Consider the following 27,307-nt stretch of genomic DNA (forward strand, 5'->3'; position numbering starts at 1 on the left):
ATGGGAGGTGAGGAGAGGAGTAGGGGAGGGAGAGATGAAATAGGGTCGAAGGTCATAATCAGAAATAAGGTGTTCTGGTAAAATACAGAGATTTAAAATGAGAAGTTAGAACATGATCTGGACAGGTCACCTCTACTGTCTCTACCGGGCTGGATGACTGGTCACCTCTACTGTCTCTACCGGGCTGGATGACTGGTCACCTCTACTGTCTCTACCGGGCTGGATGACAGGTCACCTCTACTGTCTCTACCGGGCTGGATGACTGGTCACCTCTACTGTCTCTACCGGGCTGGATGACAGGTCACCTCTACTGTCTCTACCGGGCTGGATGACTGGTCACCTCTACTGTCTCTACCGGGCTAGATGACTGGTCACCTCTACTGTCTCTACCGGGCTAGATGACAGGTCACCTCTACTGTCTCTACCGGGCTGGATGACTGGTCACCTCTACTGTCTCTACCGGGCTGGATGACTGGTCACCTCTACTGTCTCTACCGGGCTGGATGACTGGTCACCTCTACTGTCTCTACCGGGCTGGATGACTGGTCACCTCTACTGTCTCTACCGGGCTGGATGACTGGTCACCTCTACTGTCTCTACCGGGCTGGATGACTGGTCACCTCTACTGTCTCTACCGGGCTGGATGACTGGTCACCTCTACTGTCTCTACCGGGCTAGATGACAGGTCACCTCTACTGTCTCTACCGGGCTGGATGACTGGTCACCTCTACTGTCTCTACCGGGCTGGATGACTGGTCACCTCTACTGTCTCTACCGGGCTGGATGACAGGTCACCTCTACTGTCTCTACCGGGCTGGATGACTGGTCACCTCTACTGTCTCTACCGGGCTGGATGACTGGTCACCTCTACTGTCTCTACCGGGCTAGATGACTGGTCACCTCTACTGTCTCTACCGGGCTGGATGACAGGTCACCTCTACTGTCTCTACCGGGCTAGATGACAGGTCACCTCTACTGTCTCTACCGGGCTGGATGACTGGTCACCTCTACTGTCTCTACCGGGCTAGATGACAGGTCACCTCTACTGTCTCTACCGGGCTGGATGACTGGTCACCTCTACTGTCTCTACCGGGCTAGATGACAGGTCACCTCTACTGTCTCTACTGGGCTGGATGACTGGTCACCTCTACTGTCTCTACCGGGCTAGATGACAGGTCACCTCTACTGTCTCTACTGGGCTAGATGACTGGTCACCTCTACTGTCTCTACCGGGCTGGATGACTGGTCACCTCTACTGTCTCTACCGGGCTAGATGACAGGTCACCTCTACTGTCTCTACCGGGCTGGATGACTGGTCACCTCTACTGTCTCTACCGGGCTGGATGACTGGTCACCTCTACTGTCTCTACCGGGCTAGATGACAGGTCACCTCTACTGTCTCTACCGGGCTGGATGACTGGTCACCTCTACTGTCTCTACCGGGCTGGATGACTGGTCACCTCTACTGTCTCTACCGGGCTGGATGACTGGTCACCTCTACTGTCTCTACCGGGCTAGATGACTGGTCACCTCTACTGTCTCTACCGGGCTGGATGACTGGTCACCTCTACTGTCTCTACCGGGCTGGATGACAGGTCACCTCTACTGTCTCTACCGGGCTAGATGACAGGTCACCTCTACTGTCTCTACTGGGCTGGATGACAGGTCACCTCTACTGTCTCTACCGGGCTGGATGACTGGTCACCTCTACTGTCTCTACCGGGCTAGATGACAGGTCACCTCTACTGTCTCTACCGGGCTAGATGACTGGTCACCTCTACTGTCTCTACCGGGCTAGATGACAGGTCACCTCTACTGTCTCTACCGGGCTGGATGACTGGTCACCTCTACTGTCTCTACCGGGCTAGATGACAGGTCACCTCTACTGTCTCTACCGGGCTGGATGACAGGTCACCTCTACTGTCTCTACTGGGCTGGATGACAGGTCACCTCTACTGTCTCTACCGGGCTAGATGACAGGTCACCTCTACTGTCTCTACCGGGCTGGATGACAGGTCACCTCTACTGTCTCTACCGGGCTGGATGACTGGTCACCTCTACTGTCTCTACCGGGCTGGATGACTGGTCACCTCTACTGTCTCTACTGGGCTGGATGACAGGTCACCTCTACTGTCTCTACCGGGCTGGATGACTGGTCACCTCTACTGTCTCTACTGGGCTGGATGACAGGTCACCTCTACTGTCTCTACCGGGCTAGATGACAGGTCACCTCTGCTGTCTCTACCGGGCTGGATGACTGGTCACCTCTACTGTCTCTACCGGGCTGGATGACTGGTCACCTCTACTGTCTCTACCGGGCTAGATGACTGGTCACCTCTACTGTCTCTACCGGGCTAGATGACAGGTCACCTCTACTGTCTCTACCGGGCTGGATGACTGGTCACCTCTACTGTCTCTACCGGGCTGGATGACTGGTCACCTCTACTGTCTCTACTGGGCTGGATGACAGGTCACCTCTACTGTCTCTACCGGGCTAGATGACAGGTCACCTCTGCTATCTCTACTGGGCTGGATGACAAGTCATCTCAGCTGTCTCTACTGGGCTGGATGACAGGTCACCTCTGCTGTCTCTACTGGGCTGGATGACAAGTCACCTCTGCTATCTCTACTGGGCTGGATGACAGGTCACCTCTACTGGGCTGGATGACAGGTCACCTCTGCTGTATCTACTGGGCTGGATGACAGATCACCTCTGCTGTCTCTACCGGGCTGGATGACAGGTCACCTCTGCTATCTCTACTGGGCTGGGTGACAGGTCACCTCTGCTGTCTCTACTGGGCTGGATGACAGATCACCTCTGCTGTCTCTACTGGGCTGGATGACAGGTCACCACTACTGTCTCTACTGGGATGGATGACAGGTCACCTCTACTGTCTCTACTGGGCTGGATGACAGGTCACCTCTACTGTCTCTACTGGGCTGGATGACAGGTCACCTCTGCTGTCTCTACTGGGCTGGATGACAGGTCACCTCTGCTGTCTCTACCGGGCTGGATGACAGGTCACCTCTGCTGTCTCTACTGGGCTGGATGATAGGTCACCTCTACTGTCTCTACCGGGCTGGATGACAGGTCATCTCTACTGTCTCTACCGAGCTGGATGACAGGTAACCTCTACTGTCTCTACCGGGCTGGATGACAGGTCACCTCTACTGTCTCTACTGTGCTGGATGACATGTCACCTCTACTGTCTCTACCGGGCTGGATGACAGGTCACCTCTACTGTCTCTACTGGGCTGGATGACAGGTCACCTCTACTGTCTCTACCGGGCTGGATGACAGGTCACCTCTACTGTCTCTACTGGGCTGGATGACAGGTCACCTCTACTGTCTCTACTGGGCTGGATGACAGGTCACCTCTACTGTCTCTACCGGGCTGGATGACAGGTCACCTCTACTGTCTCTACCGGGCTGGATGACAGGTCACCTCTGCTGTCTCTACCGGGCTGGATGACAGGTCACCTCTGCTGTCTCTACCGGGCTGGATGCATTTCTGTGTCCTATACTGTCCTAAAACTTTACTCACTTTAAATGAATTCTTCTTTACCCTGATGCCGGAATAGATTATGTAAATGTTTATGTCCAGAAGTCCAGTCCCCAGTCAGTTCTTTAACCCCTTCTACTCTGCATTACCTCTATCCTGCCACTAGGAGGTGCTGACGGTGGGAGAGGAGAGTCTATCGTCCCCCTGCTACCTCCAGCTAGAGGAGTCTAACTGCCACGTGGTGATGGAGCAGTTGGGGACCTACGGTCTAGTGGGCCAGTCCTGCCCTCCCCAGCCCGCCTGTAAGAGGCTACAGCTGGCCCTGTTCGCCCCCAGAGCCCCTTGTCTCTCCCTGGACTACATCCTGAGGATTTACTGCACACAGGACACACCACACGCCCTAAAGGTAGGGCTGTCTGTCTGGTTCTATATCTGTCTGGTTCTATATCTGTCTGGTTCTCTGGCTGTCTGGTTCTATGGCTGTCTGGTTCTATATCTGTCTGGTTCTCTGGCTGCCTGTTTCTATGTCTGCCTGGTTCTATGTCTGCCTGGTTCTATGTCTGCCTGGTTCTATGTCTGCCTGGTTCTATGTCTGCCTGGTTCTATGTCTGCCTGGTTCTATGTCTGCCTGGTTCTATGTCTGCCTGGTTCTATGTCTCTCTGGTTCTATGTCTGCCTGGTTCTATGTCTGCCTGGTTCTATGTCTGCCTGTTTCTATGTCTGCCTGGTTCTATGTCTCTCTGGTTCTATGTCTGCCTGTTTCTATGTCTGTCTGGTTCTATGTCTGTCTGGTTCTCTGGCTGTCTGGTTCTCTGGCTGTCTTTCTGGTTCCATGTCTGTCTGGTTCTATGTCTGTCTGGTTATATGTCTGTCTGGTTCTATGTCTCTCTGTTTCTATGTCTCGCTGGTTCTATGTCTGTCTGGTTATATGTCTCTCTGGTTCTATGTCTCTCTGTTTCTATGTCTGTCTGGTTCTATGTCTGTCTATCTGTCCAAGGCCTATCTATATGTTTGTCCTGCCTGTGTCTTCACCCCCCTTTTCTCTCTGTGTGTCTCTCTCTCTCTCTCTCTCTCTCTCTCTACCTCTCTCTGCCTCTCCCTCTCTGTCTCTGTCTCTCTCTCCCTCTGTCTCTCTCTCTCTCTTTACCTCTCTCTGCCTCTCCCTCTCTGTCTCTTTCTACCTCTCTCTCCCTCTCCCTCTGTCTCTCTCTCTCTTTACCTCTCTCTGGCTCTCCCTCTCTGTCTCTCTCTACCTCTCTCTCTCCCTCTCTCTCTCTCTCTCTCTCTCTCTCTCTACCTCTCTCTTTGCCTCTCCCTCTCTGTCTCTCTCTACCTCTCTCTCCCTCTCTCTCTCCCTCTCCCTCTCTGTCTCTCTCTATCTCTCTCTGCCTCTCCCTCTCTGTCTCTCTCTACCTCTCTCTCCCTCTCTCTCTCCCTCTCTGTCTCTCTCTATCTCTCTCTGCCTCTCCCTCTCTGTCTCTCTCTACCTCTCTCTCTCCCCCTCTCTCTCTCTCTCTCTCTCTCTCTCTCTCTCTCTCTCTCTCTCTCTCTCTCTACCTCTCTCTTTGCCTCTCCTTCTCTGTCTCTCTCTACCTCTCTCTCTCTCTGCCTCTCCCTCTCCCTCTCTGTCTATCTCTCTCTGTAGGAGGTGTTGGAGTTGGAGAGGAGTCTAGGAGGGGTGTTGCTGGAGGACCCTAAACCCCTGTTGTTTAAAGATAGCTACCACAACTTGCGTCTGTCCATCCATGACATCCCTCACTCACACTGGAGGAGCAAACTACTGGCCAAGTACCAGGTCAGACACACACACACTAATGTAATATAATGTCTTCCTCAAGAGATTTCATTCTACCACATCTGAAGTGATAGTCGGAGACTCCATATTAATGCTCATGATTTTGGAATGAGATGTTCGACGAGCAGGTGTCCACATGCTGTTGGGTCATTTAGTCTAGAGAATATGTCTATTTAGCCAATCAATAGATCAATGAATCAATACGTCTTCCCCCCAGGAGATTCCATTCTACCACATCTGGAGTGGTGGTCAAAGACCCCTCCACTGTACCTTCAACCTAGAGAGAGGCAGCCTGGCCGTGTCTCAGCTCACCTGTAAGATCTGTGTCAGACAGGTGGAAGGAGAGGGACAGATCTTCCAGCTGCACACTGACATACAGGAGGTAACAGGGGGAAGGGTTTCACTGTAACACACAGACAGGTGGAAGGAGAGGGACAGATCTTCCAGCTGCACACTGACATACAGGAGGTAACAGGGGGAAGGGTTTCACTGTAACACACAGACAGGTGGAAGGAGAGGGACAGATCTACCAGCTGCACACTGACATACAGGAGGTAACAGGGGGAAGGGTTTCACTGTAACACACAGTCATACAGGAAGTACATGTTGCAATCAGACAGCACAATTCACAGTTGCCATTCTAAAGTGGGAGAACACCAACCTTTGCCCAGGGCGTAGCCGGCCCTGGTGACTTCTTGGAGATAGCCAATGACTGTGTTCCGCTTGAATTTTCTACTCCAGAAAAGTAACCGTTGGTTTCAGTTAGCAGAAGCTTGGGTGAAGAGAAGCTAAGCTAGCCTCGGGTTAGTATTAACCCAGGGTTAACGATAGCCCTGGGCTAAGTACATGTCAAAGCTCTTGAGTCAGCTTTGTCCTGGATCCTAACTGCTATCTCTCTCCATCCACCCATCCTCTCTCTACCTCCAGACCCTCCCGCCCTGCTCCCCCCTCCCCTCAGGGGGTACATGCCTGCCCTCCTCCCAGGTGGGGCCCTATGCCTTCCGTCTGCCCACCTCCATACGACAGAAGATCTGTGCCAGTCTGGATGCCCCCAGCGCCCGCGGCTGTGACTGGAGACTACTGGCACACAGCCTGGGCTTCGACAGGTGAGAGCGAGAGATAAAGAGGGGAGATAGCAATAGATAAAGAGGGGAGAGAGCTAGAGATAGAGGGGGGAGAGTGAGAGATAGAGGGGGAGAGATAGAGAGGGGGGAGAGAGAGAGGGGGCAGAGAGCGAGAGAGGAGGGGAGCGAGAGATAGAGGGGATGAGAGAGCAAGAGATCGAGGGGGAGAGAGCGAGAGATAGAGGGGGGAGAGTGTGAGACAGAGATAGAGGGGGAGAGTGTGAGATAGAGATAGAGGGGGAGAGTGTGAGATAGAGATAGAGGGGGAGAGTGTGAGATAGAGATAGAGGGGGAGAGTGTGAGACAGAGATAGAGGGGGAGAGGTGTGAGATAGAGATAGAGGGGGAGAGTGTGAGACAGAGATAGAGGGGGGAGAGTGTGAGATAGAGATAGAGGGGGAGAGTGTGGGAGATAGAGGGGGAGAGTGTGAGATAGAGATAGAGGGGGGAGAAAGTGGGAGACAGAGAGAGGGGGAGAGAGCGAGAGATAGAGGGGGAGAGTGTGAGATAGAGATAGAGGGGGAGAGTGTGAGATAGAGATAGAGGGGGAGAGTGTGAGATAGAGATAGAGGGGGAGAGTGTGAGACAGAGATAGAGGGGGAGAGTGTGAGACAGAGATAGAGGGGGAGAGTGTGAGACAGAGATAGAGGGGGAGAGTGTGAGATAGAGATAGAGGGGGAGAGTGTGAGATAGAGATAGAGGGGGAGAGTGTGAGATAGAGATAGAGGGGGAGAGTGTGAGATAGAGATAGAGGGGGAGAGTGTGAGATAGAGATAGAGGGGGGAGAGTGTGAGACAGAGATAGAGGGGGAGAGTGTGAGATAGAGATAGAGGGGGAGAGTGTGAGATAGAGATAGAGGGGGGAGAGTGTGAGATAGAGATAGAGGGGGAGAGTGTGAGATAGAGATAGAGGGGGAGAGTGTGGGAGATAGAGGGGGAGAGTGTGAGATAGAGATAGAGGGGGGAGAAAGTGGGAGACAGAGAGAGGGAGGAGAGAGTGGGAGATAGAGGAGGGGAGAGTGTGAGACAGAGATAGAGGGGGGAGATAGCGAGAGATAGAGGGGGGGTGAGTGTGAGATAGAGATAGATGGGGAGAGAGTGGGAGATAGAGGGGGGAAGAGTGTGAGATAGAGGGGGAGGGGGTGAGATAGAGATAGAGGGGGAGAGTGTGAGATAGCAATAGAGGGGGGAGATAGCGAGAGATGGAGGGGAGTGAGTGTGAGATAGAGATAGAGGGGGAGAGAGTGGGAGATAGAGGGGGAGAGAGTGGGAGATAGAGGGGGGAGAGTGTGAAATAGAGGGGGGAGAGTGTGAGATAGCGATAGAGGGGGGAGATAGCAAGAGATAGATAGAGGGGGGAGAGTGTGAGATAGAGATAGATTGGGAGATAGAGGGGGAGAGAGATAGAGAGGGGAGAGAGATAGAGGGGGAGAGAGCGAGAGATAGAGGGGGAGAGAGCGAGTGATAGAGGGGAGAGAGAGCGAGAGATAGAGGGGGGAGAGAGTGAGAGATAGAGGAGGGAGAGAGCGAGGGATAGAGGGGGGAGAGTGTGAGATAGAGATAGAGGGGGGAGAAAGTGTGAGATAAAGATAGAGGGGAGAGAGAGTGGGAGATAGAGGGGGGAGAGAGCGAGAGATAGAGATAGATGGGGAGAGAGTGGGAGATAGAGGGGGAGAGAGCGAGAGATAGAGATAGAGGGGAGAGAGCGAGAGACAAAGATAGAGGGGGGAGAAAGTGTGAGATAAAGATAGAGGGGGAGAAAGTGAGAGATAAAGATAGAGGGGGGGAGAAAGTGTGAGAGAAAGATAGAGGGGGGGAGAAAGTGTGAGATAAAGATACAGGGGGAGAGTGTGAGAGATAAAGATAGAGGGGGGAGAAAGTGAGAGATAAAGATAGAGGGGGGAGAAAGTGTGAGATAAATATAGAGGGGGGAGAGAGTGGGAGATAGAGGGGGAGAGAGTGGGAGATAGAGGGGGGGTGAGTGTGAGATAGAGAGAGGGGGGAGAGAGGGGGAGATAGAGGGGGAGAGAGTGGGAGATAGAGTGGGGAGAGAGTGGGAGATAGAGGGGGGTTGAGTGTGAGATAGAGATAGAGGGGGAGAGAGTGGGAGATAGAGGGGGAGATAGAGGGGGAGAGAGTGGGAGATAGAGTGGGGAGAGAGTGGGAGATAGAGGGGGGTTGAGTGTGAGATAGAGATAGAGTGGGAGATAGAGGGGGAGATAGAGGGGGGAGAGAGTGGGAGATAGAGTGGGGAGAGAGTGGGAGATAGAGGGGGAGATAGAGGGGGGAGAGAGTGGGAGATAGAGGGGGAGATAGAGTGGGGAGAGAGTGGGAGATAGAGGGGGAGATAGAGGGGGAGAGAGTGGGAGATAGAGGGGGAGATAGAGTGGGGAGAGAGTGGGAGATAGAGGGGGAGATAGAGTGGGGAGAGAGTGGGAGATAGAGGGGGAGATAGAGTGGGGAGAGAGTGGGAGATAGAGGGGGAGATAGAGTGGGGAGAGAGTGGGAGATAGAGGGGGAGATAGAGGGGGAGAGAGTGGGAGATAGAGGGGGAGATAGAGGGGGAGAGAGTGGGAGGGTGCTCGTGCGGGCTGTGTTTATAGTTACATTCTACCTGTGTATCTGCATGTTAAGGAGAGAATAATTATGACCTTTGTTATTCTGTCCACATGTGCTGTCGTTAACGTCTCTCCCTCTCGCCCCCTCCCTCCCTCCCTCCCTCCCTCCCTCCCTCCCTCCCTCCCTCCCTCCCTCCCTCCCTCCCTCCCTCAGGTATCTCAACTACTTTGCAACAAAGCCCAGTCCCACAGGTGTTCTGTTGGACCTATGGGAGGCCAGTCACCAAGGCGATGCGGACCTGGTGTCCCTAGCGACCGCTCTCGAGGAGATGGGCAAAAGTGAGGTCCTGGTTGTCATGGCGACAGACGGCGATTGCTGATTGGTCAACGAAAAAGGAGACAGAGGGGGGAAAAAGTAGGGGTGGGGGGGGGAGGGGGGAATCTTGTCATCGTAAAGAAATCAATTCAAATACACCAATATTTGCCTATGGACACGGAGACATACCCAGTCCTTCTGCACTACAGACTCCTATGGAAACATACCCAGTCCACACCTTCTGCATAGACTTAGCACTACAGACTATTAGCTTTCTCTTGCCTGTAATACCTTGTCCCATGGCCCATCACCTCTCAGAGCCCCCCCCCCCCCCATCAGCCTCTCTATGCCCAGCACACCCACCCCATCCTGGGCTCGCTCTGCTACCAGCTACCCAGGCCTACCTTAAGGCATAACTCCCCCTCAGTAATGTTGCAGCTCTCCTGAAGGTGAACGATGTTGGTGTGAAATAGGTGTTAAATCCTCCCTATGTCATCAGTGTGGTTTGAACTGTGTTGTTTTAACAGAGCAGAAACAAAGCTGTTTAACTTGTACATAAAACACCTACTGCTTGAAGACCTTCAAAAATAAAATGTCAAGCACTCATACAATCAAAGTGCACACACACAAACACACAAACACACAAACACACACACACAAACACACACACACAAACACACACACACAAACACACACACACACAAACACACACACACAAACACACAAACACACAAACACACAAACACACACACACACACACACACACACAAACACACACACAAACACACAAACACACAAACACACACACACACACACACAAACACACACAAACACACAAACACACACACACACAAACACACACACACACAAACACACAAACACACAAACACACACACACAAACACACACACAAACACACACAGACAAACACACACACACAAACACACACAGACAAACACACACACACACAAACACACACACACAAACACACACACACAAACACACACAGACAAACACACACACACAAACACACATTGAGCCGGCAAAGTGAAAGTGGAGATCTGTCTGAAAACCCAACAGACACAGACACAGTTACAGACACAGTTACAGACACAGTTACAGACACAGTTACAGACACAGACACAGTTACAGACATAGTTACAGACACAGTTACAGACACAGTTACAGACACAGTTACAGACACAGTTACAGACACAGACACAGTTACAGACATAGTTACAGACACAGTAACAGACACAGTTACAGACACGGTTACAGACACAGACATAGTTACAGACACAGTAACAGACACAGTTACAGACACAGTTACAGACACAGTTACAGACACAGCTACAGACACAGTTACAGACACAGCTACAGACACAGTTACAGACACAGACACAGTTACAGACACAGTTACAGACACAGACACAGACACAGTTACAGACATAGTTACAGACACAGTAACAGACACAGACATAGTTACAGACGCAGTTACAGACACGGTCACAGACACAGTTACAGACACGGTTACAGACACAGTTACAGACACAGTTACAGACACGGTTACAGACACAGTTACAGACACGGTTACAGACACAGTTACAGACACAGCTACAGACACAGCTACAGACGCAGTTACAGACACCGCTACAGACACAGTTACAGACACAGTTACAGACGCAGTTACAGACACAGTTACAGACACAGTTACAGACACAGCTACAGACACAGCTACAGACGCAGTTACAGACACCGCTACAGACACAGTTACAGACACAGCTACAGACACAGCTACAGACACAGTTACAGACACAGCTACAGACACAGTTACAGACACAGCTACAGACACAGCTACAGACACCGCTGCAGACACAGTTACAGACACAGACACAGACAGAGAGCCGCTGGATGCGGAGACAGACAAACTCCACTTCCTTATCCCTTTACGCTGACGCGGTCTTCACTGACAAGACAACAATCAGTCATATCAGGAATAATTCTCTCTAATCTCACATTCTCAGTTTTTATATTTTCATTTCATTTTGGGGGATTGAATGGGGGTAAAGATGGTTTGTATTGAAGTTTCTACAGTAGCAGAGGGTTTGTGGGTCTTGGGATGGATGGGGTGGATGACTGACTATCTGGTCAGTAGATCTCTGTGGGATAAAGCTTTATTATAAGACTGTATAAAGGCTTGTACATGCTTATAGGTGGGGTGACGGTCCAGACCGATTGATTCTTGATAACACCAAACGCCTCAAAGCCTTTTACGTCCCAAATGGCACCCTATTCCCTATATAGTGCACTAGTTTTGACTAGGGCCCATAGGACTCTGGTCTAAAGCAGTGCACTACATAGTAAATAGGGTTCCATTTGGGATGCAACCATTCACATTCACAGAGGTTCTCTCAGCTCCTCTCTCCCTTCGTCCCTCTATCTTTCTGCTGCCGTCTGTCGTTTTTTAACCCGTTGAGTATATAAACAGCTGGACAGGTTTCTGGTGAAACCTGTTTCTAGTCAACCCTGTTTCTAGTCAACCCTGTTTCTGGTCAACCCTGTTTCTGGTCAACCCTGTTTCTGGTCAACTCTGTTTCTGGTCAACCCTGTTTCTGGTCAACCTTGTTTCTGGTCAACCCTGTTTCTGGTTAACCCTGTTTCTGGTTAACCCTGTTTCTGGTTAACCCTGTTTCTGTCCAACCCTGTTTCTGGTTAACCCTGTTTCTGTCCAACCCTGTTTCAGGTTAACCCTGTTTCTGGTTAACCCTGTTTCTGGTTAACCCTGTTTCTGTCCAACCCTGTTTCTGGTTAACCCTGTTTCTGGTTAACCCTGTTTCTGTCCAACCCTGTTTCTGGTTAACCCTGTTTCTGGTAACCCTGTTTCTGGTTAACACTGTTTCTGGTTAACACTGTTTCTGGTTAACCCTGTTTCTGGTTAACAGTGTTTCTGGTTAACCCTGTTTCTGGTTAACCCTGTTTCTGGTTAACTCTGGTTAACCCTGTTTCTGGTTAACTCTGGTTAACCCTGTTTCTGGTTAACCCTGTTTCTGGTTAAGTTTCCAGTAGGGAATGCTTTTTATCTTTTTTATTAAGTTATTATCCATATTTGTGGATTGTTCTTTTTTATTATTTTCTTTTTTCTCTCTCTCTCTCGTTATGTGATGTCATTACCGTTATGTGATGTCATCGCCGTTATGTGATGTCATCGCTGTTGTATGATGTCATCGCTGTTATACGATGTCATCGCTGTTAAATGACGTCATCACTTATGTGAGGTCATCGCTGTTACGTGATCATGACGGCTCTGTTTTACTCGGTTGTGTTTTATGACGATTGCTGAGCTAATGCGTTCCGTTTTGGTTGTTATACCACAGTGATATTGGCTATTGCGTTGTCTTTGGGTTGATTCTAGAAAGAAGGCCACGTTGGAGAGTTACAGAACACAAGGGGAGGAGGAAGGAGAAAAGATCCAATTGTTGATAACAAAACAAATGTTTGCTTATACGATTTGTAATTTTCAATACTGTGTATATATACTCTTGTCAAAGTAGTCAATGTATTCAGTAAAACAAAATTAGTTCTGGTGAATATGATGATCTGATTTACTGTGTTGACATTCTGCATTGCTGTGATTGGGCAGATTTTGTATATTTGCAGGTTAATGTAGCCTTGTATTGAACAACTGGCAGCAATGGACCATAAACTTTACCTCAAGCTTTTTTTCCCTTACTGTTTTATCCATTCCTTTACCTGTTTCTAGCTTTCCATCTGAGTCTCTCTTTCTGTCTCTCTGTCTACCTTATCCTCCTTCTGTTATTATCACGCTTGTTTCTGCCTGTTTTCAACCGCCTGCTTTCTGTTCAGGGTCTTCATGTTACTTCGTGCATCGTCAGAATATTGTTGTTCCAATCGTTACTGTCTAAAACACAGCAGGTTGTCTGGATGCTGTCTTCATTAACAATGTTGTCATCACTTTATACTTCTCTTATGACTATTATCCCTAGAAGCAGAGAAGGGGAAAGAAGTGTTAACCTCTGAAGTATCTATTCCAAATGGCACTCTATTCCCTATATCAGGTTATTGAACTCTGACCCCACGAGGTCCGGAGCCTGCTGGTTTTCTGTTCTACCTGATTATTAATTGAACACGCCTGGTGTCCCAGGTCTAAACTCAGTCCCTGGCTGAATCTCAAACCGAACACTTGGGCCCCTAAGCCTTTTATCGAGTGGCCACGTGCTCTTGTGTTCGATAGTGAACAGTCAAGTCTCAAAACGTTTTGGCCAAAATGAGCAGATTTCTTGATATCTTAATTTATTCAGACTATTTTTTTTCTTAGAGCAAAATAGACTATTGTTGCTAGGTAACATGCTAAGATTCATAGGGAGAAGTTGCAGTCATGGGCGCCGAGTCGGCATAGGATGCCCACTTCATAGAGGCTTCTAAAGGTCGCAGTAGAGCCCGAGCCTTTTTACATTTACTCGATTGACTCTTGAACACAGCTATCGAGCTATCGAGTGCTCAAAGTGTTGGGTTTGGGATCCTGATTAGAGGGGAACAATGAAAAAAAGGCGCTGGAACTGGCTTCGACGTCCAGAGTTGAATTTGAGGACCCTGTATAGTGCACTACTTTGGGTCATAAGGACCCTGGTTGGGGAATAGGGTGCCAGTCCTGGTTGAAAGTAGTGCACTATATAGGGAATAGGGTGCCATAGGGCCCTGGTCTAAAGTAGTGCACTATATAGGGAATAGGGTGTCATAGGGCTCTGGTCTAAAGCAGTGCACTATATAGGGAGTAGGGTGCCAGTCCTGGTTGAAAGTAGTGCACTATATAGGGAATAGGGTGCCATAGGGCCCTGGTCTAAAGTAGTGCACTATAAAAAGGGAATAGGATGCCATTTGGGAATTAACCCTTTTCTCTTAGACTGCAGAAACCAAAGCACAGGCAGTATATTCTATTGCCATCTCTCTTCTCCAACAGAAACGGGGAACAATTGGTTGAATCCGTCTGTCTGTGTGTTACTCATATCTCAACAGTTCTATGTCTTCTCTTTGTACGCAAGCAACGTACTATTCAAGTACAAAAATCCCTGAAATAAATGTCTATTTTTCAGATCAGATCAGATCAGGGCATATAGAAACAGGGTTGAAGAGTTAAGTCCTCACTGAGGCGGTTGTAAATGACTTTAAAAAAGAAGAAAAAAAGAAAAGCACATGTTAACAGCTAACTGGATCAGACGTGCTGACTGTGGAATACAGGGCTACGGCAAGCAACACAGGACATAATCACTGCTCACTGCTCAGTAAAGCACGATCTGGGAAAGAGTAAAAACAAGAGGGTGAAGAGGACAATAATGATGAACCTTTTAGGATCCTGTCCAACAGAAAAAGACATCTGGAATAAAGACCGTGGAACCCTGAAATACTACTGAAGTACTACTTGAAGTACTTCTGAGTACTGTTCTCTCTCTCCTAAACCTTAAACTGTGTGATGCAGGTGTTATAGAGGCCGTTGTGATTACTTCATATGAGATGTTATGGTGTGTATCCACTGGATTCTGGTCCAATCTTTCGCCTGGAGTGGGAGACAGTTAACGCTCGATGGCGCCCCTCTAAGGGTGATACCTGTACCTGCGTCTGACTCCTCCACATTGCTGTCTGGTCAAAGAGAAACAACAAATAAGCCTTTGATTGTGAACCGAACCCGTGTTGTTTGTTATGAGAAAAAGAAAAAAAAAAGAATTCAGAGATACATTTGTTTTCATTTAAATCTGTAAACTACCAATTGTAAATAAGCCTCTAGCCTTCTTAACTGTAACTAAATATAATTTTTATGCAATAAATTATATTTCCTAGTTTAACGAGAACCTCCTGTCGTTTTTTGTTGTTGTTGTGGGAGATTTTAGTGAAGACTGCATTCACGGTAAACGCTGCATATGTCAGCTGAACCGGGAAAATGACCTTTACATTTCTAACAGGCATGCTTCAGCGATCCAGACTGAACAGAGGCCCTTTGATGTGTCACAAATTAGCTTGTATTGAGCTCTATCAAATGGAGGTACACTACATGGACAAAAGTATGTGGACGCCCCTTCAAATTAGTGGATTCGGCTATTTCAGCCACACCCGTTGCTGACAGGTGTATAAAATCGAGCACACGGCCATGTAATCGCCATAGACAAACATTGGCGGTAGAATGACCTGTACTGAAGAGCTCAGTGACTTTCAACGTGGCACCGTCATACGATGCAACATTTCCAACAAGTCAGTTCGTGAAATGTCTGCCCTTTTGGAGCTGTTCCGGTCAACTGTAAGTGCTGTTCTTGTGATGTGGAAACATCTAGGAGTAACAACGGCTCAGCCGGAAAGTGCTAGGCCACACAAGCTGACAGAACGAGACCGCCAAGTGCTGTCCTCGGTTACAACACTCAGTACCGAGTTCCAAACTGCCTCTGGATGCAACGTCAACACAAGAACTGTTCGTCGGGAGCTTCATGAAATGGGTTTCCATGGCCGAGCAGCCACACACAAGCCTAAGATCACCATACGCAATGCCAAGTGTCATCTGGAGTGGTGTAAAGCTCACCACCATTGGACTCTGGAGCAGTGGAAACACGTTCTCTGGAGTGATGAATCATGCTTCACCATCTGGCAGGCCGACGGATGAATCTGGGTTTGGCGATGCCAGGAGAAAACTACCTGCCCGAATGCATAGCGCCAACTGTAAAGTTTGGTGGAGGAGGAATAATGGTCTGGGGCTGTTTTTCATGGTTTGGGCCCCTTAGTTCCAGTGAAGGGAAATCTTAATGCTACAGCATACAATGACATTCTAGACTATTCTGTACTTCCAACTTTGTGGCAACAGTTTGGGGAAGGCCCTTTCCTGTTTAAGCATGATAATGCCCCCTTGCACAAAGCAAGGTCCATACAGAAATGGTTTGTCGACACCGGTGTGGAAGAACTTGACTGGCCTGCACAGAGCCCTGACCTCAACCCCATCGAACACGTTTGGGATGAATTGGAACCTGGCCACTGTTTTAAATGCTAACTTTTTAGAATTTGTGGCACAAATCCCATGTAAGTCAATTGTACTTATATTAGCATTTTTGTGATTCATGTCCAAATCATCCTAAAGTATCTAAAGATTGATTGTTGAAAATTAGCCCAGTTTAAAGAAATGTTAATTTAAACAAATTTTGCCAATTTATGAATTCCTAAATTAAGCTCACAGAGAGATTCTTACCTGAAACCAAAAAGGGTTCTCTTATGGGGATAGCTGAATAATCAGCTTTTTCTAATGCCACGTTTCTACCTGGTTCTAACATGCATCATTTGTCCTGGTCTCGTCCACAATCTGATTGTGCCCACAAATGAGCAATCGGGGGAGAAGGGCCTTGGTCAGGGAGGTGACCAAGAACCCAATGGTCACTCTGACAGAGCTCCAGAGTACCTATGTGGAGATGGGAGAACCTTCCAGAAGGACAACCATCTCTACAGCACTCCGCCAATCAGACCTTTATGATAGAGTGGCCAGATGGAAGCCACTCCTCTGTAAAAGGCAGATGACAACCTTCTTGGAGTTTGCCTAAAGGCACCTGAAGACTCTCAGACCATGAGAAACAAGATTCTCTGGTCTGATGAAACCAAGATTGAACTCTTTGGCCTGAATGCCAACCGTCACGTCTGGAGGAAACCTGGCACCATTCCTACGGTGAAGCATGGTGGTGGCAGCATCATGCTGTGGGGATGTTTTTCAGCGTCAGGGACTGGGAGACTAGTCAGGATCGAGGGAAAGATTAATGGAGCAAAGTACACAGAGATCCTTGATGAAAACCTGCTCCAGAGCGTTCAGAACCTCAGACTGGGGTGAAGGTTCACCTTCCAACAGGACAACAACCCTAAGCACACAGCTAAGACAATGCAGGAGTGGCTTCGGGACAAGTCTCTGAATGTCCTTGAGCAGCCCAGCCAGAGGCCAGACCTTAACCCGATCTAACATCTCTGGAGAGACCTGACACCTGTGCAGCGACGCTCCCCATCCAACCTGACAAAGCTTGAGAGGATCTGCAGAGAAGAATGGGAGAAACTCCCCAAATACAGGTGTGCCAAGCTTGTAGCGTCATACCCAAGTAGACTCGAGGCTGTAATTGCTGCCAAAGGTGCTTTTACAAAGTACTAAGTAAAGTGACTGGATACTTTTCATTTTTCTAAAAACCTGTTTTTGCTTTGTCATTATGGAGTATTGTGTGTAGATTGATGAGGGAAAAAAATAACAATTTAATCCATTATAGAAAAAGGCTCTAACGGACTATAACATGGTGTATAGACAGGTCTACTACAGACTATAACATGGTGTATAACCAAGTCTACTACAGGCTATATCATGGTGTATAGACAGGTCTACTACAGACTATAACATGGTGTATATCCAGGTCTACTACAGACTATAACATGGTGTATAACCAGGTCTACTACAGACTATAACATGGTGTATATCCAGGTCTACTACAGACTATAACATGGTGTATAACCAGGTCTACTACAGACTATAACATGGTGTATATCCAGGTCTACTACAGACTATAACATGGTGTATAACCAGGTCTACTACAGACTATAACATGGTGTATAACCAGGTCTACTACAGACTATAACATGGTGTATAACCAGGTCTACTACAGACTATAACATGGTGTATAACCAGGTCTACTACAGACTATAACATGGTGTATAACCAGGTCTACTACAGACTATAACATGGTGTATATCCAGGTCTACTACAGACTATAACATGGTGTATAACCAGGTCTACTACAGACTATAACATGGTGTATAACCAGGTCTACTACAGACTATAACATGGTGTATAGACAGGTCTACTACAGACTATAACATGGTGTATAACCAGGCCTTCTTTAGGTCAACTCATATGCTGTTCTTCCTAAATAAATGTTCTTCATGTCATGATGTTTCTTTTTAATATCTTCTAAAACTAAATAAACAATTTATTGTGATGACGTATATTAAATTGATTTATTATACTTTCTTATTAAATGTAGACTTTCCGAAGGCGTACATCAGCGGCAACGTGGAGGTCTGGAGATGCTGAAGATGTTGAAGTTAATTAACGGGCATTTACCATGAGGCTGGCAATAAAAAGGCCGGACCAAATTGTATGACTTCCTCTTAGAGTCCATTTGGAGTTACTTTCACTGATTCACCAGACCCCAGCCACTTCTCCACCCAACCTGACACCACATATTGATTAGCCAGAATAAAAGGATCCATTTTGCTCCACAAATCTCACTTCCACTGGGCCAGAATCATCTTTGCCATCATTGGGACAAAGCCTGAACTCAGCGGTCTTCACGGCATCGCAGGTAATTCATTCTCACTCTCCTGAGATTCAATTTCTGAGCTACCAGAGTATATTGGGTTTTTTTGTACTTGAAGGCAATCTTCCTCGCCACACTGCTTCCCTCTACACTCAGGTCCTTTCCTCGCCACACTGCTTCCCTCTACACTCAGGTCCTTTCCTCGCCACACTGCTTCCCTCTACACTCAGGTCCTTTCCTCGCCACACTGCTTCCCTCTACACTCAGGTCCTTTCCTCACCACACTGCTTCCCTCTACACTCAGGTCCTTTCCTCGCCACGCTGCTTCCCTCTACACTCAGGTCCTTTCCTCACCACGCTGCTTCCCTCTACACTCAGTTCCTTTCCTCACCACACTGCTTCCCTCTACACTCAGGTCCTTTCCTCACCACGCTGCTTCCCTCTACACTCAGGTCCTTTCCTCACCACACTGCTTCCCTCTACACTCAGGTCCTTTCCTCACCAGGTATGCTCGGCTCAGTGCATCAGCGATGTGCATCTCCTTTCCTGGTTTGTATGTCACATGTAGACTGTATCTCTGTAGTCTCCTCAGCGTTCTCTACAATCTGCCTGGTGCTTTCTGGAGCGACTTCTTGAAGATTGTTTCTTAGGGTTTGTGGTCTGACTCCATCTGGATCTGGTTTCCATACAGGTGTTGATGAAACTTCTCACAGCCGTACACTATCGTCAGTAGCTCTTTTTCAATTTGAGCGTCTCTCTTTCGACAGTCTGTGAGGGATCTTGACCCGTATGCGATTGGCTGACCATCTTGCAGGATCACAGCTCCCAAGCCTTCTCTGAGCTTGCATCTACGGATAGTGTCACAGTTTTTTCTTCTTCACATCGTTGTACTTTAATGCATTGCTGACAAGTGTTTTCAAGCTCTTGAAGCTTTATTTCCTGTGAAGACTCCAAGTGCCACTGAACGTCTCCTTCCAGCAGTTGCCTCAGTGGTACGCTGACATCTGAGAGATTTGGGATGAACATTGTGATATACTGCAACCCATGAACCTCTGAAGTGCTGCTTTGTCCTCTGGCTCTGGCATTTTTAGTTTTGCTCTGACCTTTTGGGAGTCTGGTTTCAGGCCTTCTTTGCTTAACACATGTCCAATGTAGCGAATTTCTGTCATTCCGATTTTAAACTTGTCCTTATTCAGTTTCAAGTTGACGCTTCTCAGTCTGTCTAGTAGCTGTCTCAGTCTCCGGGCACGCTGTTCTATGTCATCACCTCAGACAAGAATGTCAACCACGATGTTTACGACACCTTCCAGACCTTCCAAATGCTGGGCGAGGCACCTCTGGAACACCTCTGGAGCGGGATGCGATTCTGAACGGCAGTCTCTTGAATGAATACCTCCCAAACGGCGTATTGAACGTGCAGAGTCGGGAGCTATCTTCATCCAGTTGGATTTGCCAGAATTCTTGGTTTGTATCAACAACTGAAAATACCTTGGTGTTAGGTATTTCAGCAACTACCACTTTAATGGTACATAAAGGATCATGTTCTCTCTTGATGGCTTTGTTTAGATCCGGTGGTTCCATGCATACCTGTATTTTGTTTGGCTTCACGATTGTCGCCAAGGTTTTTACCCATTCAGGAGGCTCAGTCTGCCTGACGACAACATCTATGTTTTTCATTGCGTTTCAGTTCCTTTTCCAGTTTTTATTTTAGTGCTACAGGCATTTTTCTGGGTGAGTGAACCACTGGTGTGACTTCTGGGTCAATTTGTATGTGATGAACTACAGGAGCACTTCTAGGTCCTGTGAATAAATCTTCATATTTACTCAAAATGTCCGTCTCTGTGCTTTGTTCATATTCACTCAAAATGTCCGTGTCTGTGCTTTGTTTCAAGCTTGAATATTCTCTGTATTAAACCCATTTGCAGACAAGCTGATCTTCCAAGTATTACAGGGGGCATCTTGTTCTATCACTTGAAATTCCAGTTCAAACCACTTTCTCTTTGTATTTGACATTTGAGTGTTTTCTTGCCTTTTGGCTCCATCTGGTGGCCAGAATATGGCACAAGCTTGCAGTTAGATTTTTGCATGGAATCACCATTCACTTTTACTTTCAGCGTTTTCAAGTCTCTCACAGACAAGATGTTACACCCGGCTCCTGTATCCAGCTTAACAGGACGTTGGTGATTGTTTCCATCCATTGCTCTTTCTCAGTATTTGTCTCGTTGCCGAGCTACACGCAGTACATGTCCTCATTTCCTGCTGTCATTTGCCTGTCAATGCTGTGAATCCTGCACTTTTCTGTCCGTGTGCGTGAGGAGCACATTTTGACGTAATATTTTTTTCTGTAACATGCTTTGTATATCTGACCGTATGCTGGACATTTTTGTGGTTCATGTTTGTTCTCTGTCACGTCCTGACCATAGTAAGTTGTTATTTTCTATGGTAGAGTAGGTCAGGGCTTGACAGGGGGGTTTTGTAGTTTAGTTTTTCTATGTTGTTATGTTCTAGTTTTGTATTTCTATGTTGGGTTGTTCTATTTTTTGTATTTCTATGTTGGGCTTTGTTTGAGATGATCTCCAATTAGAGGCAGCTGGTCATCATTGTCTCTAATTGGAGGTCATATTTAAGTTGGTGTTTGTCCCACCTGGGTTTGTGGGAGATTCATTTTGAGTAGTGTATGTTTCACCTCTGCGTCACGGTTTGTTGTTTTTTGTCATTCAGTTTATTTATGTATTGCATAGTTTCACAGTATAAATAAAATGTGGAACGACACACGCTGCACTTTGGTCCGCTTCTCCTTACGACAACCGTGACAGACTCACAGTATGTTCTGGAAAAGCTATTTTAATACGTCCAAATCATCAACATCGTCAAAATCAAAAGTAGTGAATACCTTGATTGTATAATCTTCGGCTACGTGCAGGAATGTGGCACATTTAACTTTTTCCGATTTTTCTGATATGCCATTGGTGATGATATGAAGGTGGAATTTCTGGCACCACTCTCTCCATTATGGGGGGTGATAAGTGCCAGAATTAATTCTCGTTAAGCTACTGATACCTACCCTCAAGTCACCTAACGTCTTCCTAGCACCATAAAATACCGCCATGAATTAACCCCTGTGCGGCCTATACGGGACGGACATCCAGCGAAAAATCACAAAATTTTATAACAATTTTTTTTCAATTTTTTTTTCTAATTATATCGTTTTATAGATACACCTCTCCTGAATCGAACCACATTGTCCGATTTCAAAAAGGCTTTACAGCAAAAGCAAAACATTAGATTATGTTAGAGGAGTATATCGTAAAAGTAGCCACATAGCCATTTTCCGACCAACCACATGCATCACAAATAACCAAAAAACAGCTAAATGCAGCACTAACCTTTGACAATCTTCATCAGATGACACACCTAGGACATCGTGTTACACAATACATGCATTCTTTTGTTCGATAAAGTTCATATTTATATATAAAAACAGCTTTTTACATCGGTGCGTAACGTTGACTAACTATTTTCCCTCAAATGCATCCGATGAAACAGAGCTACAATTTACTAAATTACTATTCGAAAACATTTTTTAAATGTAATATTGTCATTCTAAAATTTATAGATGAATATCTCTTGAAAGCACCTGTAATGCCAGATTTAAAATTAACTTTACTGGGTAATCATACTTTGCGATGAAAGGGGATGCGATACTCTGAAAAATAGGCTAACGTTACAGGTCAGCGCCATCTTGGAACAATCGCATATCACATCTAGTCTTGTATACTATTGTCAATAATCCCTTACCTTTGGTTGTCTTCATCAGAAAGCACTTCCAGGAATCCCAGGTCCACAACAAATGTATTTTCGTTCGAAAAAAATACTGCTTTATGTTCCAAGAGCTTGTTCTTGTTAGCGCGTCTGAAGGCTGATCCAAATGCTCCGTCGGCCGCGGGACAGCCATTTCGAGAAAATGCATTTTTTCCCATTTAGGTTCGTTCAAACATGTCAAACGTTGTATAACATAAATCTTCAGGGCGTTTTTCAACAAGGGAGCCAATAAGATTCGAGGGGGACGATTGCATTGTGTTTCAAAACGTTTCGAAAGGGGAGGGTAGCCAGGGGCGCCGGCGTCATAATGGTGATGGCCCTCTCCGTGTGACCACGTTCCACTGCGTCTCATTCATTCAGTTTTCACAGTAGAAGGCTCAAATCACTTTGTAAAGACTGGGGACATCTAGTGGAAGCAATAGGAAGTGCTCAATGAACCATAGCTCACAGTGTGATTAATAGGCAACGTGATGAAGTTGAGTTCGCAATTCAGAATTCTACTTCCTGTTTCGATCTGTCTCGGGGTTTTGACTGCCATATGAGTTCTGTTATACTCACAGACACCATTCAAACAGTTTTAGAAACTTTAGGGTGTTTTCTATCCACAAGTATTAATTATATGCATATCCTAGCTTCTGAGTTTGAGTAGTAGGCCGTTTAAAATGGGCGCATTTTTTTCAAAATGCGCTGTGGCGCCCCCTATCCTAGGCGACCGTCAAGAGGTTAACATGGACTGTAAATGGAGACACGTTTTTTTCTAAGGCATCAAAACGCTGACGTGTTCACGTCACGTTCATGTCAAGTGACACGTACACGTCATGTAGATGTAGTGTTCACATCGTGTAACGTGGCACTGACACGTCACGTATCAGTTTGCTTGTAAGTTTATTATAAAAGATCTTACCATGAACGTCTTAAAAACATCTACATGTGCATGATTTTGTCAAAAATATTTTCCATTGCCAGAGTAATCTAATCAATTTAATTTGTCGATTTAGCTAAAATAGGCCTTTCACCTCAATACAAAAATTATTAGGCTGGTTGATTTGCAGCTAGCCACCATTACTTTGTAGATATGCCTGTTTCTCACATCAATATGGACACAAGGGCTTCTTTGTTGGAGGTAAACTAGGTCTCTAGTGGTGCATTCAAAACAACTCGGAAATCTCTGACTTGCAACTTCAGTGCGTTGAAGACAACTGGGAACTCGGAAAGAAACGAGCTCAGACTTGGAAAAATAGGTTTGAACGATCGTCCAACTCGGAATTCCAATTCAGAAACTCGGGCATCTTTCTCTGACCTGAAAATCACTGATGTGATGATTTGACCTCGTTTTTCCCCCAGAGTTCCCAGTTTACCAGTTTTAACAGACACAATAACTGTCACCATGCAATCCTTAGGATATACATTTCTGTGGAGATGTATAATGGTTAGAAGTAGGGCTTGAATTGAGGGGGTATAGCAACCAGTTTTTTCACCAAACTCATGGACTACGTAGTTAACCATGTTACCTCAATATTTTGAGAGTCATATTGCACTTTTGCACGTTACGTACCTGAATTAATAGTGTAAAATAATGAGACGGAGAAACATTCGTTTTCAGTAGTAGGCAATGTCCAAGATTGAAGAATAAAATCTCCAAGAATCTCACTAACTATCCCCATTGACGTCACAGCTCCCCCTAGTGGCAGTAATCATATACATTACTTTAAATATAAATACCTGGGAGGCCTAGAAAATGATACAAGGGATGGTTCCATAAGATAACAAACCAAATAAAAACATAAAAAATATGACCATACATATTTGTGTGTGTCACATATACACATGGCATATTTTTGGGTATCAGCTTGACATCTCTGATCTGCTTGCCTCAATAAATGAATGCTAGAACATTGGTAGCCAGGATTAGTTGTTTTTATCTGGTCCCTTAATAATTGCATAACTGGGCAAGTTACACATGTTATCTTTTGTTTGCATGTGAGCATGTCTTTTTTCTGTCCATATTGAGTGATCACACATGCCTCAACACACACACACTGTAGGTCACTTTGCCTGCTTGCAAATATGTGCTAAAAGTGGGGATGTTTCATAGTATTTCTGATTATCTTAACGCCCCACAACCAATTACAATTCTTATTATTTATTTTCATTATTTATTTTACAGAAAACCACGGAGCCACCTCTGCAATATAGGCCTACACTCTGATAAACAGGTGCTATCTACAACCTAAAAGGATTCTTCCACTGTCCCCATTTGAGAACCGTCTTGGTTCCAGGTAGAACCCTTTCTAGGTTCTACCTTGGTTCCAGGTAGAACCCCTTCTGTGCCTAGGTAGGACACTTTTGGGCCTCCATTCCAGAGGGTTCAGCAAATCAAATCAAATTGTATTTGTCACATACATGTGTTTATCAGATGTTATTGCTGGTGGAGCGAAATGCTCGTGCTTCTAGGTCCAACAGAGCAACAATATCTAACAAGTCATCTTTAACAATTTCACAACAAATACCTTATACACACAAATCTAAGTAAAGGAATGGAATTAAGAATATATAAATAAATACATGGAATCAAAAAAGGGTTCTCCTTTGGTGACAGCCAAACCCTCAACAAATTTAAATCAAATCAAAGTTTATTTGTCACGTGCGCTGAATACAACAGGTGTAGTAGACCTTGCAGTGAAATGCTTACAATACAGGCTCTAACCAATAGTGCAAAAAAGGTATTAGGTGAACAATAGGTAGGTAAAGAAATAAAACAACAGTAAAAAGACAGGCTATATACAGTAGAGAGGCTATTAAAGTAGTGAGGCTAAATACAGACACCGGATAGTCAGGCTGATTGAGGTAGTATGTACATGTAGATATGGTTAAAGTGACTATGCATATATTACATTACATTACATTACATTTAAGTCATTTAGCAGACGCTCTTATCCAGAGCGACTTACAAATTGGTGCATTCACCTTATGATATCCAGTGGAACAACCACTTTACAATAGTGCATTTAATCTTTTAGGGGGGGGGGGGGGGGTCAGAAGGATTACTTTATCCTATCCTAGGTATTCCTTAAAGAGGTGGGGTTTCAGGTGTCTCCGGAAGGTGGTGATTGACTCCGCTGTCCTGGCGTCGTGAGGGAGCTTGTTCCACCATTGGGGTGTCAGAGCAGCGAACAGTTTTGACTGGGCTGAGCGGGAACTGTGCTTCTTCAGAGGTAGGGGGGCCAGCAGGCCAGAGGTGGATGAACGCAGTGCCCTTGTTTGGGTGTAGGGCCTGATCAGAGCCTGAAGGTATGGAGGTGCCGTTCCCTTCACAGCTCCGTAGGCAATCACCATGGTCTTGTAGCGGATGCGAGCTTCAACTGGAAGCCAGTGGAGAGAGCGGAGGAGCGGGGTGACGTGAGAGAACTTGGGAAGGTTGAACACCAGACGGGCTGCGGCGTTCTGGATGAGTTGTAGGGGTTTAATGGCACAGGCAGGGAGCCCAGCCAACAGCGAGTTGCAGTAATCCAGACGGGAGATGACAAGTGCCTGGATTAGGACCTGCGCCGCTTCCTGTGTGAGGCAGGGTCGTACTCTGCGAATGTTGTAGAGCATGAACCTACAGGATCGGGTCACCGCCTTGATGTCAGTGGAGAACGACAGGGTGTTGTCCAGGATCACGCCAAGGTTCTTAGCACTCTGGGAGGAGGACACAAGGGAGTTGTCAACCGTGATGGCGAGATCATGGAACGGGCAGTCCTTCCCCGGGAGGAAGAGCAGCTCCGTCTTGCCGAGGTTCAGCTTGAGGTGGTGATCCGTCATCCACACTGATATGTCTGACAGACATGCAGAGATGCGATTCGCCGCCTGGTCATCAGAAGGGGGAAAGGAGAAGATTAATTGTGTGTCGTCTGCATAGCAATGATAGGAGAGACCATGCGAGGATATGACAGAGCCAAGTGACTTGGTGTATAGCGAGAATAGGAGAGGGCCTAGAACAGAGCCCTGGGGGACACCAGTGGTGAGAGCGCATGGTGCGGAGACAGATTCTCGCCACGCCACCTGGTAGGAGCGACCTGTCAGGTAGGACGCAATCCAAGCGTGGGCCGCGCCGGAGATGCCCAACTCGGAGAGGGTGGAGAGGAGGGTCTGATGGTTCACAGTATCAAAGGCAGCAGATAGGTCTAGAAGGATGAGAGCAGAGGAGAGAGAGTTAGCTTTAGCAGTGCGGAGAGCCTCCGTGACACAGAGAAGAGCAGTCTCAGTTGAATGCCCAGTCTTGAAACCTGACTGATTAGGATCAAGAAGGTCATTCTGAGAGAGATAGCAGGAGAGCTGGCCAAGGACGGCACGTTCAAGAGTTTTGGAGAGAAAAGAAAGAAGGGATACTGGTCTGTAGTTGTTGACATCGGAGGGATCGAGTGTAGGTTTTTTCAGAAGGGGTGCAACTCTCGCTCTCTTGAAGACGGAAGGGACGTAGCCAGCGGTCAAGGATGAGTTGATGAGCGAGGTGAGGAAGGGGAGAAGGTCTCCGGATATATATATATGATGAACAGAGAGTAGCAGTAGCATAAAAGAGGAGTTGGCGGGTGGTGGGTGGCGCACCACACACACACACACACACACGCACACGCACACGCACACGCACACGCACAGTATTATGAATGGAATTGCGGTTTATTTGGTAGCATTTCGTAGTGTGACTGATTTTACTAATTGCATTAGTACTGTACAAGGTTAGAGGTGCGCTATTTGATAGATTCCCCCACTCCCCCACCTCGGGCTTCCAGAGGGAAGACCTGAGGTCAACCTACCCCCGCCCCCTCCCCATCTCTTACTTCTGAGTGGGAGACCTTCCCAGGCAGTAGCCTGCCTAGC

General features: G+C 47.0%; 1 protein-coding gene across 1 annotated transcript in view; it reads left to right on the forward strand.

The window, feature by feature from the left end:
* LOC106578815 (netrin receptor UNC5B-b) overlaps nucleotides 1–10,012 on the forward strand; it is a 182,025-nt gene extending 172,013 nt beyond the window's left edge. Inside the window, exons 16-20 of the mRNA XM_045702314.1 lie at nucleotides 3,670–3,909; nucleotides 5,149–5,298; nucleotides 5,516–5,680; nucleotides 6,226–6,404; nucleotides 9,193–10,012. Of these exons, the coding sequence (XP_045558270.1) occupies nucleotides 3,670–3,909; nucleotides 5,149–5,298; nucleotides 5,516–5,680; nucleotides 6,226–6,404; nucleotides 9,193–9,358 (900 nt within the window). The 3' untranslated portion in view covers nucleotides 9,359–10,012. The remainder of the gene's footprint in view (nucleotides 1–3,669; nucleotides 3,910–5,148; nucleotides 5,299–5,515; nucleotides 5,681–6,225; nucleotides 6,405–9,192) is intronic.
* The last annotated feature ends 17,295 nt before the right edge of the window (nucleotides 10,013–27,307 follow it).

Source organism: Salmo salar, chromosome ssa19 (assembly GCF_905237065.1).
Source record: "Salmo salar chromosome ssa19, Ssal_v3.1, whole genome shotgun sequence".
Lineage (NCBI taxonomy): Eukaryota > Metazoa > Chordata > Actinopteri > Salmoniformes > Salmonidae > Salmo > Salmo salar.